Below are 16,056 nucleotides of genomic sequence, written 5' to 3'. Positions count from 1 at the left end.
AAAAGGAAAGTCACATGAGAAACTGGGTGCCCCTGTGCATTTCCCTTATACGGGCATACATCAGGTGGGGTGGCCTGCCCACCTGCTCCACACGGTGGCACACCAAGCCCCCTCTTTAGCCCCCGTTCCTCCCTCTTGGCCCATCCTCTCCATGCCTCCTGGGTTTGGATTGGCCTGACATCCTATCTGCCAAGTCTCACAAGCACTTCTAATGCCAGGGATGGCTGGTCATTCGCCTGTGGACCCCTAAATCCATTAGCGTGATGGTGAGCTGCAAGAACAGAAAAGGAATCTTTTAAATGTATAAAAAAAACTTCACTTTAGAGCCCGATTTTACGTGGCTGATGAAACAGCAGCACACCTTGACTGATTGTGAGGAAATGACTTGGGCTTAAAAACTGTACGGCGTCAGGTCAGATTTACATTTTATTTTCCATTGCATAATTTGAATAGACATAAATGCAAATGTTCCCTTGATGTCCTAACTAAAGTGCCCATAATGGCCTCATCTCCACTGACGCCCTAAACATCCCATCTCTCAGCAGGTGTGACGGATGGCCAGGGAGGGACCGTATTTAGGACATTATCTTCCCTGAGATGTTAGAAGGCAAATCCCCAATCCCATCCCATCCCATCCCATCCCGGGTTTGCTACAGCACCACGGATCCCGTGCAAGACATGCTGGGAGTTGTAGTTTGGAGCAGCCCTGTTGAGCTCTGTGGGTGCCACCAGGGGGTGCTGCAGGTCAAACTCGGGTCCAGGAGGGCCGCACTGGCTGCAGGTTTTCATTCTAACCCTCTTCTTCTAATTAACTTCCTTTGTTTAGTTTTAATTCACTTGACTCAGGCTCCTCAGTTGTGTCTTTTTCCTTAATTAACATCCATCCATTATCCAACCCGCTATATCCTAACTACAGGGTCATGGGGTCTGGAGCCAATCCCAGCCAACACAGGGCACAAGGCAGGGCACCACACACACACACACACACCCACACACCAAGCACACACTAGGGACAATTTAGAATTGCCAATGCACCTAACCTGCCTGTCTTTGGACTGTGGGAGGAAACTGGAGCACTCGGAGGAAACCCACACAGAAACAGGGAGAACATGCAAACTCCACACAAGGAAGCGAACCCGGGTCTCCTAACTGTGAGGCAGCCGCGCTACCCACTGCGCCACCGTGCCGCCTCCTTAATTAACAGCCAAACAATAATGAGACAGAAAACAAGGCGCCACATGAGCAGCTCACCTGTGCCCATCACACAATATCTGAAAATAAAGAAAGGTGAAGGTCTCAGTAAGGTTGAGAGTAGAATGAGAGCAGCAACCAGCCATGGAATTAAATAACGGGTTTAATTAACAGCAAGACTCAGCTTCTCATTAAGAGACTGGTTGGAGTGAAATCGGTTGGAGTTTGAAATCCCACCTTAGCTGGTCATCTGTTGGCTTGTTTCACATCTCATTCTGCTTGGCTGTCATTTAATGAAGAAAGGAATCAATTCAGAGGACTGACTCCTTAAAGACAAGAGGAAAAGGAGTCAATTAGCAGATCAAACTGGTCGCTGATAAGGAAAAGGGTTAGAATGAAAACCTGTAGCCACTGCGGCCCTCCAGGACCGGAGTTTGAGGAACCGCCTCTGCCACACTTGGAAGATGGTCAAGAAACATCTGGAGCACTTCAGGGTGGCACTACAAAAAGAGCCGCCTTATCGCCAGTCGATGAGCCAGAGTCAGGTGGGAGAAGACAGCAGGCCTGGCAGATGCCCTCTTAATTATCTGAAGGCTCTCTTAGGTCCCTTGCTGGGCACTGGGATTGACTTGACCCTCCTTTTCCATATTTTAGGTTTTGTGATAAACCGGCGTCCGTTTCACCCCACGAGTGGCCTGATGACATCAGCTTGCCAGGAGGAGTGGAGGCAAAGGATTTGGGTTTCATAGACCAAGGTATGGACAGGTAGGGTTGGATGGCCTGGCTTTGGCTTTTTGTTTCTTATTGCTTGGTAAAGAAACGTAATCGCTGTAAGCTGGCCATCTCCCTCTCTGTCTCACTTGTGTGCTGCCTGTTTATAAACCCCTAGGCTTTTCGGTAGGCCTTAACACCCCTCCTCCTGGAATTCCAATTATAGGCTGAGGATTCTCTATATTCCAATTATGCTTTGCTCCCACCTGACTCACGGATATGCATTTGTATGTATGTCAAGCATGCGTGTCTGGGGACCACCGTACCTGGCTCTGGCGCCAACGTTATCTTCTACTTTCCGCTCCGCAGCCAAGAAAATTTGCCCATGGAGGATGCCTGACTCCACCCTGCCGCCCAGAGAAAGCCACGCCCCTTCCAGTCACCGCCCTATTAAGCCGGCCCATTCCCATGAAGGTGACGTCAGATGTCAAACTAACACCCCCATGAAGGGTGGAGCTCCTGAACGCCTGCCCTTGTGATTGACAGGTGCTTTGCTTTTGTTTCTGCTGAAAGGGGTCACTGGGGTCTTGGCCTTTCAAGTTGTCCCCTTTAATGGCCACCATTACAATGAGTAGAAACCCTCAACAAAGAGCACTTCATGATGTAAGTAAGTGTCGGCAAAAGCTACTGAGCTAAGACTATCCATAGTGAATCTGTGCTTTAAGTGGGGAAGGCAATGGCATAAAAATGGATAAACGTGATGCCAGGTTGAACTCTGATGGGTTTAATCACACAAAAGACCAAGAATCTTAAAACGAAAAATAATATATACTGGTGACCTTCCTGTTTCGTAGTTCATCTGACACCTACACTTAGGGTGACACCTTCCATTATTCTCTCGAAGAGCTCAAATGGCGGTGCATCACATTTATGGCCCTGGGCTGTCACTCACAAGGAGATGTTAGTTCCAGCAACACCGAGTTTCCGACATGTTTTGTGAAATGGCAAACGTCTCAACAGTGAATAGGAAGCGGTTTCGTTCATTTGAACATCGGTGACAGCAGATCTTTAACACAGATGACATCTTTCTTCTTCATGGCTATTAACAAAACGCCTTCGTCTCTGGAGAGAGAGAGGCAGGGCCGCCGAGACATAATCCGGGCCCCGGTGCAAAGAAGGCCAGAACGCCGCGACTACGTGACATACTTGTTTGCCGGCTGATTGCTTTTTTTCTCACTTCCCACCGAGCAGGGGATACCCTTGTAGACCACGTGACTTCACTCCCAGGGCGGCCTTCATGAATGTCTCTAAACTGTCGACCGCTGCTAAGGACCCTGTGACCCACGTGCCTTTTTAGTTTTGAAACTAAACACACCTGCAAAATTTAAAAAAAAAATACAATCAAAATTAAATGAATTAAATAAATAAAGGTTCAAATTATAATAAAAGGCGGCATGGTGGCACAGTGGGTAGCGCTGGTGCCTCACAGTTAGGAGACCCGGGTTTGCTTCCTGGGTCCTCCCTGCCTGTGTGGAGTCTGCATGTTCTCCCCGTGTCTGCGTGGGTTTCCTCTCACAGTCTAAAGACATGCAGGTGAGGTGACTTGGCGGTCCTAAATTGTCCCTAGTGTGTGCCCTGCAGTGGGCTGGTGCCCTGCCCGGGGTTTGTTTCCTGGCTGGGATTGGCTCCAGCAGACCTCCGTGACCCTGCAGTTAGGATATAGTGGGTTGGATAATGGATGGATGGATTATAATGAAAATTATGGGATGTGTTGGGCTTCATGGTGTACTGGCTGCTTCTCGGCCCCCCCCCACACCTCGGGCCTGGAGAGAGGCTTCATATTGCATTTCAAGTGATGGGATGTGCCGAGGCTCTGCTAACAAAGCAGCTGGGAGTTCAAGGAATGGGCTATTTTAAGTGCGTTGCTGGCTGGCAGCACAATCTGCCAAGTGTGCCTGACAATTGCCCAGTTGATTGTGGTGGCAGCTCAGCCACGCTGTTCAATGGCGGCTGGGAGATTACAAAGACTCAAGTGTGCCAACTTGGGAGCAACGATCTGTAAAGCAGGGGTGTGAAAGTGCGACCCTGGAAGGCCAATGGTTTTCACTCCAGTAACCGTGCCGTTCATTTAAGAGACTTCATTTGCCTGAATTATAATCGACTCGCTTCACTCTGTGAGGGCTGAATATTTTCTTCTGCGTTTTTTAGAAAGCACACAAAGCAATGGTTTCATCTGTTGCTTCATGCAGTGGGCGCCAGGTCGCCATCTCTTGTGGCTGACTTCATGTGGTGGGGCCACAGTGGCAGTCGCAGTGCAATGCGGTCTGGTTTGTACCTCTTGTCATTGTACGTGGTGGTCCTCCCAGGCAAACATTGCTGTAGGCGCGTCGGCTGCACAAACCTGCGCCACAATCAGCTGGGGATCGATCAGCTGCTGCTGGTACCTGACATTCGCTTTCGATCACCGCTATCAACATTGGAGTCTGACAGGTCAGAGTTCAATTCAGCGGTAACATGCAAAACGTTCTACACATTTGCTTCTACCTCTCGCCAGATGTTGATTCCATTTTGGCCGTCGTTTGATCCTCTCTAGTCACGCAAGCGCAGGGAATCTCGGGCAAACCAACACCGCTAGGGTTCCTTCTAGCAAACAGAGAGGAGCAAAAATATAGGTTTGTCACTGTGTACAGTTCATTACCGCCATCAGCCCCTCCTGTTGACAAAAGCCGACATCCGCCCTGAAAGAGTTCGTTACAGTAATGGCTTCAGTGAAAGCTTGGTAAATCTCTCTATTATATAAAAAAATCTTGGGACGAGACGAGACTTTCTCAGAGAGACGAGACATCCGTGGCGGAGTGACGGGCGCTGAGCAGGCACCTGTCAATAACTGAAACTCCACTGCATCCACTGAACAGGATCACCTCCAGACAGAGGAGCAGCTTCAGTGACAGACTGAGGAGACCCCACACTGCGACTCGGGGGGGTAAACGTTAACATTATACAAAGTTATTGTCTGGCATTGTTATCACTCTTTAATTTAATATTGTTATTATCAGTATGCTGCTGCTGGAGTATGGGAAATTCATCTTGGGATTAATAAAGTATCTATCTATCTATCATGTAGTGCCTTTCATATTTATTTATTTATCTATCTATCTATCTATCTATCTATCTATCTATCTATCTATCTATCTATCTATCTATCTATCTATCCTTTCATATCTATATCTATCTATCTATCTATCTATCATATAGCGCCTTTCATATCTATCTATCTATCTATCTATCATATAGTGCCTTTCACATCTATCTATCTATCTATCATATAGCGCCTTTCACATCTATCTATCTATCTATCTATCTATCTATCTATCATATAGCGCCTTTCATATCTACAGTATCTATCTATCTATCATATAGTGCCTTTCATATCTATCTATCTATCTATCATATAGTGCCTTTCATATTTATTTATATATCTATCTATCTATCATATAGCTATCTATCATATAGCCTTTCATATCTATCTATCTATCTATTTATCTATCATACAGTGCCTTTCACATCTATCTATCTATCTATCATATAGCACCTTTCATACATCTATCTATCTATCTATCTATCATATAGCGCCTTTCATATCTATCTATCTATCTATCTATCTATCATATATCATATAGCGCCTTTCATATTTATTTATATATCTATCTATCTATCTATCTATCATATAGCACCTTTCATATCTATCTATCTATCTATCTATCTATCTATATCTATCATATAGCCTTTCATATCTATCTATCTATCTATCTATCATATAGCGCCTTTCATATCTATCTATCATATAGCGCCTTTCATATCTATCTATCTATCTATCTATCATATAGCGCCTTTCTATCTATATATTGATGTTAGGTAGAATGCCTAGAGGGGGATGGGTGGTCTCGTGGCCTCGGACAACTTGCAGATTTTTTTTTTGTTTTTTCTGTCCTTCCTGGACATCGAACCTTACTTTTCTTCTGTGTTAATTATTTAGTGTTCCCTAATTTTAATTCTTATTTATTTTGTCTTTTTTCTCTTTCTTCATCATGTAAAGCACTTTGAGCTGCATAATTTGTATGAAAATGTGCAAAAGAAATGTTGTTGTTGTTGTTGTTGTTTGGCCTAAACAGTAACAGGACATCCTCTGGTCCGTTCCCACACTGTTTATTTTTTCTACTTTTTTAAATTGCTAATTTTGCTTCACCAAGCAGAAAGTTCAGCAAGTGCCTGTTGCTCTTATTATACAGTATGTGGCTCCATAAATAAACATCACAATTTGCACACAGATTAGTTCAAAACTCCCAGTCTTACACATGATGCAAACAGATGAAAAACGGCTTCCCTTTGCCCACATCTGTCACCCTCTGTCACTGTAATTCTCTTTAAGAAGGAGTTTGTAGCTATGACGCCGTGGCCAATCCTCCACTGGAGGTCTGCTGCCCTTTTGCTGCTGGAGGGCTTGTCCAGCTCCCTCCAGGCTGGCACCTTCCCTCCTACTACACCCACAATCACAGCAGCCCAGATGGGTGCTGATGGAGTCTGTGATGCTCTTTGGCCGCCGAAGAGAGAAAGGCCTCAATCATCCTCACTGACTTTACACCCAAAACTGAAGGCTCCATAAATGTATTTGAAATTTCATTTTAGAAGGAAAAACGAAAATGAAAGGAATTTTCAAATTTTGATTTTTGATTAAAGAATAAAATAAGGGGAAATAAGGTATTTTTGTAATTCTATGGTAACAAATAGCAGTCATAAACTTAAAATGACACACACTTTTCTGAATTTATTTAGACACATTTTCGTTGTGTGAAACCAGACGTACTTCTCCTTCTGCTCGATTTTTGACGACCCGTGCTAACAGTCCTCCTCACAACACATCGATCGACGGCCTTGAGGTTTGTCACCTCAATCTCCAAATGTGTGTCAGAGAGTCGACAGCCCGAGGTTTGCTCAGCACAAAACTTTCTAACATTTCTTGCAGAAAAGCCTCTCGCTGCTCCGTGTTCATATGGCAGACGCTCAGATATCATTTTCGATGACAGGCCGTGTTTTGCCATCTCTAAAATCACGTCCGAGTTCTGCTCCAATGTCATGATGATGGTCCAGTCTACGGTCCACACACCAGTTGACCAGTGTTTGCTGCAAGTGGCGCATTACCTGACCAGGTTGTTGTTGCATTTTTCTTTTCTGATGTGCGAAAGAACAAAAGGAAAAAAGTAATTGTTTTTCATTTTTCTCTTTTAAGTTGAAAATCAAATAAGTGTCTCGTTTTCTTTTTTAAATGATATTTTCTGAAACAAAATTTCAAATACCAAAAAGTGCACGGACTCCCTCCCTATTATAAATGTATCTGATTTTTAAAATCCCATTTTTAATGAATAAATCAGTAAAACGTTTACTCCTCAGTTGAGAGCAGGAGAAGAGCGAGTTAAAATGAAAGGCTCAACCAACTTGATGTACTGAAATGTCCTTTCAAAACAAGATGCCAGGTTAATAAAGCACCCCTATAAAATTTGGTTAACACTGAAAGGTCCATTTCATTAATTTCCATTACCAAAAGCGGTTTGTCAAATTCAAAATCCCGTACCCGAAAAGAAATGAAGTGCCAAAGTGTGGATTACTTGGTTTGTTACCGACATCTTGTGAAGATTTCATGTCGATAGCCCCATTAGAAATTGATTTACTGAGAAAAACGTTAACGTACTTAACGCGGTAACACCCGACTACTACTGTCTGGAAATCTGAAATATTCTCTTTTTCATCTGACAAAATATGGAGGAAGACAAAAAAATATCGAGGATAAAATATACAGAAAATTAAAACATCGAGGATACTTAAGACTTGAACGCAGTGCTGCGGGTAAATCCAGTAATAGCGTAACGGAAAGTCGAAATGCCAGCACTAAACTTGCGGCCCCCTTCGTCCTCACCTGCCACTCACCTTCTCGTCTCTCCGCCCCGGAGGCGGAGCCCTGACGTTCCTCACTCGGACTGAGAGACCTCTTGTGTGCCAGGCTGCTGCGACACTCCACGACGTTCCCGATTTGTCATCGCTCTGCTGGATCCGCCGGATAAATGGAGCCGGGCAGCGGTGAGTGACCGATTTGTTAAGCCGGGGTGTCGCGAACACGTCCAAACAACAAGGCTCGTCAATCAGCAGGCTTCCTTGAAACCCGGAAGCCGAGCGACTTCGCGAACTTTTTTTTTTTGGTTTTGTTTTGTGTCCCTGTCGCCGTACTCTGTAGCGACTCCGAGAAATCCTCCCAACTCGTGTGGTGTTTGTGACGAGAGAGCGAGAAGCGGGGCGCGAGACGCTCCGGGCGAAAAGTGGTGCTGGGGCGCGCGACCCACGGGTGGGAAGAAAGTTGAGGCGCGAGCCGCGCGCAGCCCGCCTAATCTACGTGTGCGCGCGTGTGCAGCGAGCCGGGAAACTCGGGGAGAGGAGGAGGCGGCGGTGGTGGTGGTGGGTACTAGACGGGCAGACGTCCCGGGTTGTAGACGGACAAGCCAGGGACGCCGGCCGATTTTGAAGTTCACTCACTTTTTCAGTAAACAGATGGTCGCGGAAAATTGGGAGGCTCAGCGGACGTGACGGGGGCGCCCTGCCTGCTACCTCGCGGGCTTGTTTATCCGTATTTAGGTTGACGCAAACCCGGGAGAACAAGCAAGTTACACGCGCGCAGCTGAAAGGAAAAGAACTCTGAGAGGCGGCAGGGTCACCCACTAGGAAATGCGGCTTTTTAAATCAATTTGCTTCTTGTCATGACTACCTGGCAGGAGAGAACATATTGTATAGGATGACCGGGCTTTTGGACGAGCACTTTATATGATCCGTGGACCGCGAGCGTGTGTTCCGAACCGTTCAGTTTGGTAAAGGTGAGAGGAGCACAGTGGTCGTGTGGTTGGCATTGCTGCCTCATAGATGCCCTGCTGTTACCATTTGGCTTTATGCAAGTAGTACTAGGGAGTTGTACCGTGTTAGCCATTATGATTGTATAGGGTGGTCCAGATCTAATTATGCAATTTTCATTACGCTATAACGTATTAAGTTTATTACATAGAAAATCACCCGAAAAATCCCGGGTCATCGAGAAGTGTGCAAACTGACGACGTCTTTGAAATCGTCCCCGCGTAAATCAAAGTCATCCAGACGATCTGGACCACCCTGTAGTGAGAAGTCAATCCAAATAACCCCTTTTATTGGCTAACTAAAAAAAGATTACGATATCCAAGTGTATGAGGCCACTCATCTCGCCTGAAGTTGGGGCCTGAGTTGCCTCAAAAGCTTGACATCGTAATTGTTTTAGTTAGCCAATCAAGGGGGTCATTTGGATTGACTTCTCGCTTTATGTAAGGGGATTTACAATTTGTGAGGCACAATGGGTTCAGCTTCTATTGTTTTATTCCAGTTGGCGCAGGCAGGCGAAGTGACTTGCTCAGGGTCACACAATGGTGTCGGTAGCACAACTTCAGGATTTGTTGAAGTCCCAAGCCTTAACCACCAACACCACACAGCCTGACTAAGCGTTTCTTAACCTTACCCAACATCTCTTTGCTTCACTTTAGCCACTGAGGTTACTTTTTTTTTACTTGCATAGGGAAAGTATTGGAATCGGCCAAACATTTGATGTCGAGATTCATCAAAATGTTTTAGACCTCCCTTGTGTCCGAAGATAAGATTTTTGGAATTCTGTTTGTGTGTAAACACGATAACCTGAGTTACGCTTTCACTTCGGTCAACCAGATTTTGCATACAAGTATTTGGTACAAGGGATGGCACGGTGGGTATAGCGCTGCTGCCTCGCAGTTAGGAGACCCGTCTGGGTTCGCTTCCTGGGTCCTCCCTGCGTGGAGTTTGCATGTTCTCCTCGTGTCTGCGTGGGTTTCCTCTCACAGTCCAAAGACATGCAGGTGAGGTGCATTGGTGATCATAAATTGGGGTGTGTGTGTGCCCTGCGGTGGGCTGGCACCCTACACGGGGTTTGTTTCCTGCCTTGTGCCCTGTGTTGGCTAGGATTGGCTCCAGCAGACCCCCCGTGACCCTGTAGTTAGGATATAGCGGGTTGGATAATGGATGGCTGGATGGAAATTTGGTACAAAACGTCGATTTCTATTTCTGGACTTTTTTTATTCCTGCATCTGCAGAGTTCGATTCATTCAGCTTTACTTTTATAATAATTGTTCAATATATCATTAACTAGCCGTCCCCTGCAGCTCTGCCCGTGTGGTAGTGAAACAGGACAAACTTTAAAAATCAGTAAACAAAAAGGTAACACTAGCTAAGCCGGAGGGAAGGTACGCTCCGAAACATACACAGTGCATTTAACGGTAAAAATACTGTAAATGGTGAAAGAATGAAAAAAAAAAAAGAAGGAAAGTTACCTTCAGTCAGTCAGTCAGTCAGTGTCCGACCCGCTATATCCTAACACAGGGTCATGGGGGGTCTGCTGGAGCCAATCCCACCCAGCACAGGGCGCAAGGCATTAAACAAACCCCGGGCAGGGCGCCAGCCCACCGCATTACACACAGGATGACTGTTCCATATTTCAATAACATGAGGCCCCTTTTTATTTAATATAGTGCCTTTCAATTCTATAACTCCATCCCCATATGTTTTTCACCCACAGTGCAGCTGTTCCATATTTTGATAACATATAGCGCCTTTCCATTTGGTAACTCCATCCCTACATGTCTATCACCCACAAATACAGCTGTGCTTATTTAATATGGCGTCTTTCCATTCTATGACAGAAGTTACCTTCTGTTCTTCAGAAAACTTGTATCTTGAACGACTCATTTCATTATTTTTTACAGCCACGTTCTGTAAATTCGATGTTTTTCTGCCTTCAAAATATGCTGCATACCGTTTGCTGACGCGTTACATTTACACTGGAAATCTCTTGTTAACGTCGCAGTGTAAAACTGTTAAACAGCGAAGGTAAACAACTGTAAACTGGTGAAGTAACACCCAAGTGATGCTATTTGCATACGGACACGCCCCCTTTTACCATATTGTTCCTAGCCGGGATGAAAAACTTCAACGAAGTTAGCGGACGTCTTTATCCCTGCGTGCTGAAGGTTTATTGCGGTGAGGGACGCTGATTTATGGTGGGTTGTATTCGATAAGCTGGCACACTGGTAGGACACCAAACTCCACAAAAGCAGACTTTACTACCCCACCAGACAGTGTGTCGTGACTTCCTTAAACACTGAATTGTTTTCAATGTGTATAATTAAATGGTGTTATGGAGCTTCACCCCCCTGTCAAGAAGCTGGGGGCTGAACGCACCTCAAGCAGACGCTGCTCCCCCTCTTAAACGCTCATACAATGGGAAACAAATAACAGTTGTTGTGTTTGTGCCTCCCCTTTGCTCGTTCAGCTGCTGCATTTCATGCGGCGTTTCAAACGTTTGAAGTGCCTTGCCTCTCTTGTCCCCCAGACGTCCTCAAGCACCATTCGGCCTCTTGTTATTTCACCGTTGGTTTGCGCTAATTCGATCTTTACTCTCATTTTTGTTTTGAGACCTTCAAATTTTCCTGCATCCGTGATCTCTAACCTGCTCTGCACGTTTATCCCGGGACTCGCTTCCGAAGGTTGTAAGTATGGCGTGACTTGACCGTCTCTCGGGATGTGAAAGTGTCTCTCGGTCTCTCTTCCAAAGATCGCGTCTCGTTTCGTGATTGTTCTTTGATTATAATAGAGAGAGGCATGTTTTTCTGTTGGTTGTTGTTACTTTACTGAGGCAAACTGCGTACGGCGGTGCCTCGGTTTGCGAGCGTCATTCGTTCTGGAAACGTGGTTGTGATCCAAAGCACTCGTATATCAATGCGAATTTCCCCATAAGAAGTAATGGAAGCTCGGGTGATTCGTTCCAGAGCCCAAAAGTATTCATATAAAAATGATTAATAGAAAATATACAGTAAAAAGAGAGCCAACAAATTAACCTGCACTTGTTCTTTGAAGAGAATCGTGGCTGGTGTGAGGGAGACCAGCGGAGGAGGAGGAGGAGGAGGAGGATTATTGTGTAGGGCGACTTTCACGTTAACTAACGGAATCCCTGCTGTCTGTTGGCTCACTGGAATCTTTTTTCTCTTTTTGCGACTTTAACAAGGAGCCCCTCCAATGTCTGGCGCATTGCATGTTCAGATACAGCGGAGAAAACGCGATGTGTGGGAGCGACGGCCCTCACCTCCCCTCGGACTGCGCTGTTCCTCACACACTGACGAGGGTGATGCCTGTGATTGGCGCGTGCCTGTCGCTGTCGCTCTGTATGTCGCCAATATAAGGTGTGCAGAGACCTTTATTATACCACCCTGACTTTCCACAGTCTGGCTGATATCTTTAATGAGTATGCGTGACATATGTAGTCTAACTGCTCGGATGTAGGGTGGCACGGTGGCGCAGTGGGTAGCGCTGCTGCCTCGTAGTTAGGAGACCCGTCTGGGTACGCTTCCCGGGTCCTCCCTGCATGGAGTTTGCATGTCCTCCCCGTGTCTGCGTGGGTTTCCTCCCACAGTCCAAAGACATGCAGGTTAGGTGGATTGGCGATCCTAAATTGGGGTGTGTGTGTGCGCCCTGCATGAGGATTTCTTCCTGCCTTGCACCCTGTGTTGGCTGGGATTGGCTCCAGCAGACCCTGTAGTTAGGATACAGCGGGTTGGATGATGGATGGATGGATGGATGGATGAAGACTCACTAATGTGCTTGTCTTGCGGTGCTGTATGTATGTTATCATCCAGCTGACGCTCTGAACCGGCCAACTGTATTTAATTTCAAAAGCAACAGGCGGGCGCGGTGGTGCCCAAACATAAAGAATGCAGGCAGTCGCCTCCAGTTCACCCTCTGCTGGTCGTTCCGAGTATCAACTGGATGATAACAGGCGTACAAGACTGCAAGATCACCCCCACCGTACCCAGGGATTGGCTCCAGCAGACCCTGTAGTTAGGATACAGCGGGTTGGATGATGGATGGATGGATGATCAGACATAAATCCGCGGGCGGTGGTGCCCAAACATAAAGTGAAAGTTCACCCTCTGGCACAAGGCGAGGCCGGCAGTACCATGGCGCCCTGCAGGGGGCGCATGTGAGCCAACAGGTGCCCGTTGCTGCTGTTCTTCTGAGCAGAGGCGCCGATAAGTTAGCGACATCAGAAAGTCACGTGCAGTGCAGCGGGCCGCTTAGTTTGATTGTTTTGTTCTGACTGACTGCCAAAATGGAAGATTAAGATTTCTAAAATAAAAGGAAAATAAGGAGGAATTTTACAAGAAGGTGACAGAGATTTTCATGGAGAAGGGCAGGCACGTGGACTTCATCTATACTAATAAAAGTCAAAGCCCTCACTGACTCACTCACTCGTCACTAATTCTCCAACTTCCCGTGTGGGTGGAAGGCTGAAATTTGGCAGCTCATTCCTAACAGCTTCCTTACAAAAGTTAAGCAGGTTTCATTTTGAAATTCTACGTGTGATGGCCATAACTGGAACCTAATTTCGTCCATATACTGTATACGGCCATAGCCTGCAGCTCGGTCGCCGTGTGAGGCGGAGTTGCATCCCTCATCGCCACGCCTCCCACGTAATTGAGTGCCTGCCCATATAAGGTGAATATTCGCGGGTGAAGGACTGTGCTTATCATATTCATAAGTGCAGCTGCTGTGTTAACCCTCCGACGCTGAACAGGCCTTTGTAGACATATCAATAGGAAAGCACGGTGTAAAGCTTAAGTTGAAATTACGTTCATAGACACGCTGCCGACTAAATACTCGCAGGCAGGTCCACAACTTAATACCGATTTGGGTAGTGAACACTTCGATGAATGAAACCTGTTCAAAAAACACATTACACAATTGAGAAGGCAGCAAAAGAATATGAAGCGAGCGACGCATACACGCATATTCATGAGTGCAGCTACTGCGGAAACAAAGCGTAAGTTTAAATTGCGTTCATAGACAGGCTGCCGCTGGCGTTTGTCATGCCTACGACGAATGCGATATTCGTGAGATACAAGTTTAATGAGAAGACGCAGGGTATGAATGAGACTTTTGATTACTTTATAACGGAGTTAAAACTTGTGGTTTAAGGACTGTGCTTATGCAAACGAATAGGAAGGCTTAACTTTAAATTATGGCGCTTTTCCACTGCATAGTACGGCACGACACGGTTCAGTTCAGCTCACTTTTGGGGGGTTTTCCACTGGGAACAGTACCTGGTCCTTTTTTTAGTACCACCTCAGCCGAGGTTCCAAGCGCGAACCGTTACCAAAAGCGTGACGTGTAAACTGCTGGTCACTGATTGGCCGGAGAAAATCGTCATTACTGCGTCACTGGCTATTCTTTTCTTTATACACGCGGAAGTTTGTGTCCCGTCTCTCCATCGCTGGATGCAGTTTGTTGCATAAGTGGATGAATGTTTCTTCAGACATTCGAAAGTTCTCCAGCCACCAAGTGTTTGTGAAACCGGGAACAATCACATCCCACCACTCTGAAGCACAGTGAAATGTCCAAACAGATGGTCTGTTGCGGCGACTTTTTTGCAAAATGTGGAAGATCTGTAATATACAGAATCAGCATTTTAATGTTACACTGGCAGTTAAGTTCATTTTATGCTTTGCAACAGTGATAAAAGTTAGCTAGTGATGTGCTTTTTTTAGATGCTTACCTAAAGTGTTGTCGTTGTCTGCGTGTTGTTGTAAAAGTTCCACGGTGTCACGGCAGTAGAGGCGGCGCAACTATAACGACACGTGAATAATCCCGCCCACTCTAAAGCGGTACTAAACTGCAGTCGAAACGCCAACCGAGCCGAACCAAGGTGAGCTGTACTGAACCGTGCTGTGCCGTCCTATGCAGTGGAAAAGCGCCATTAGGTTCATAGACACGCGGCCGCTGGTGTTTGTCATGCCTAAGACGAATACGATATTCGCGAGATACAAGTTTAATGAGAAGACGCAGGGTATAAATGAGACTTTTGATTACTTTATAACAGAGTTAAAACTTGTGGTTAAGGACTGTGCTTATGCAAACGAATAGGAAGGCAGGGTGTAAAGCTTAACTTTAAATTAGGTTCATAGACACGCGGCCGCTGGTGTTTGCCATGCCTAAGACGAATACGATATTCGCGAGATACAACTTTTAAGTGCCGGGTCTGAGCTAACATTAAATAAAGCCGTGGACATTGCGAGATCGCACAGGCACAGCTGAGAAGCTTCGATGCATGTACTCCGAGCGGCTCACGTCAACTGACTTTGCAGGACTGGGGAAGGTTCAGTTACCTTCATAGACACGCAAAATATCCGCAGGCAAATCCACAAGTTAATACCGGGAATGCCTGTTGAACATCTTAGATTCACGAGTACCGATTTGGGCAGTGATCACTTCGATGAACGACACCGGTTATCTTTACAACGGTTGACAAACACGGAATGTAACTTGAACACAACACGTCCTCCAAATGCAAAGCTGGTTGAAAGAAACAATGAGAATCAAATCCTTGATGACCGCAACACTCATAACACTCACAAAACAATGACATTGACGATCATCCATCCATCCATTTTCCAACCCGCTGAATCCGAACACAGGGTCACGGGGGTCTGCTGGAGCCAATCCCAGCCAACACAGGGCACAAGGCAGGAACCAATCCTGTCGCAGGACACACACAAACACACCAAGCACACACACCCCAATTTAGGATCGCCAGTCCACCTAACCGGCATGTCTTTGGACTGTGGGAGGAAACCCACGCAGACACGGGGAGAACATGCAAACTACACGCAGGCAGGGAGGACCCGGGAAGCAAACCCAGATGGGTCTACTCACTGCGCCACCGTGCCGCCCACTGACGATCAGGTTACGTTATTTTTAAAATGTTCCCTTTTCCTTTTTAGAACTTCTTTAACACACTACTTCTCCACTGCGAGGCGCGGGTATTTTGCTCTGTATATATTTTGCTAGTTTACAAATAAAGGTAAAGACCAGAAACGGGTTTCAATCTTGTAAAAAATGGGATCAGGCCAAGAAAAAAACAACCCAATATTTAAAAACTAAAATTTGACCAAACATAAAATATTGTTTTGTTTTTCTTGTTATCCTTTTGTTGAACAGTCTGTATTCAAATTG

The 16,056-nt window shown here is 45.9% G+C and overlaps 1 protein-coding gene across 1 annotated transcript in view; it reads left to right on the top strand.

Moving 5' to 3' along the window:
- The first annotated feature begins 7,898 nt into the window (after positions 1-7,898).
- The window catches only part of nomo (nodal modulator), a 132,627-nt gene continuing 124,469 nt past the window's right edge, over positions 7,899-16,056 (top strand). The window contains exon 1 of the mRNA XM_039776400.1: positions 7,899-8,034. Within this exon, the coding sequence (XP_039632334.1) occupies positions 8,019-8,034 (16 nt within the window). The 5' untranslated portion in view covers positions 7,899-8,018. The remainder of the gene's footprint in view (positions 8,035-16,056) is intronic.

The sequence above is a fragment of the Polypterus senegalus genome, chromosome 13, assembly GCF_016835505.1.
Source record: "Polypterus senegalus isolate Bchr_013 chromosome 13, ASM1683550v1, whole genome shotgun sequence".
Classification (NCBI taxonomy): Eukaryota; Metazoa; Chordata; class Cladistia; order Polypteriformes; family Polypteridae; genus Polypterus; species Polypterus senegalus.
The sequence above is the reverse complement of the archived record's forward strand: the minus strand, read 5'-3'. Positions and strand labels throughout refer to the sequence as shown.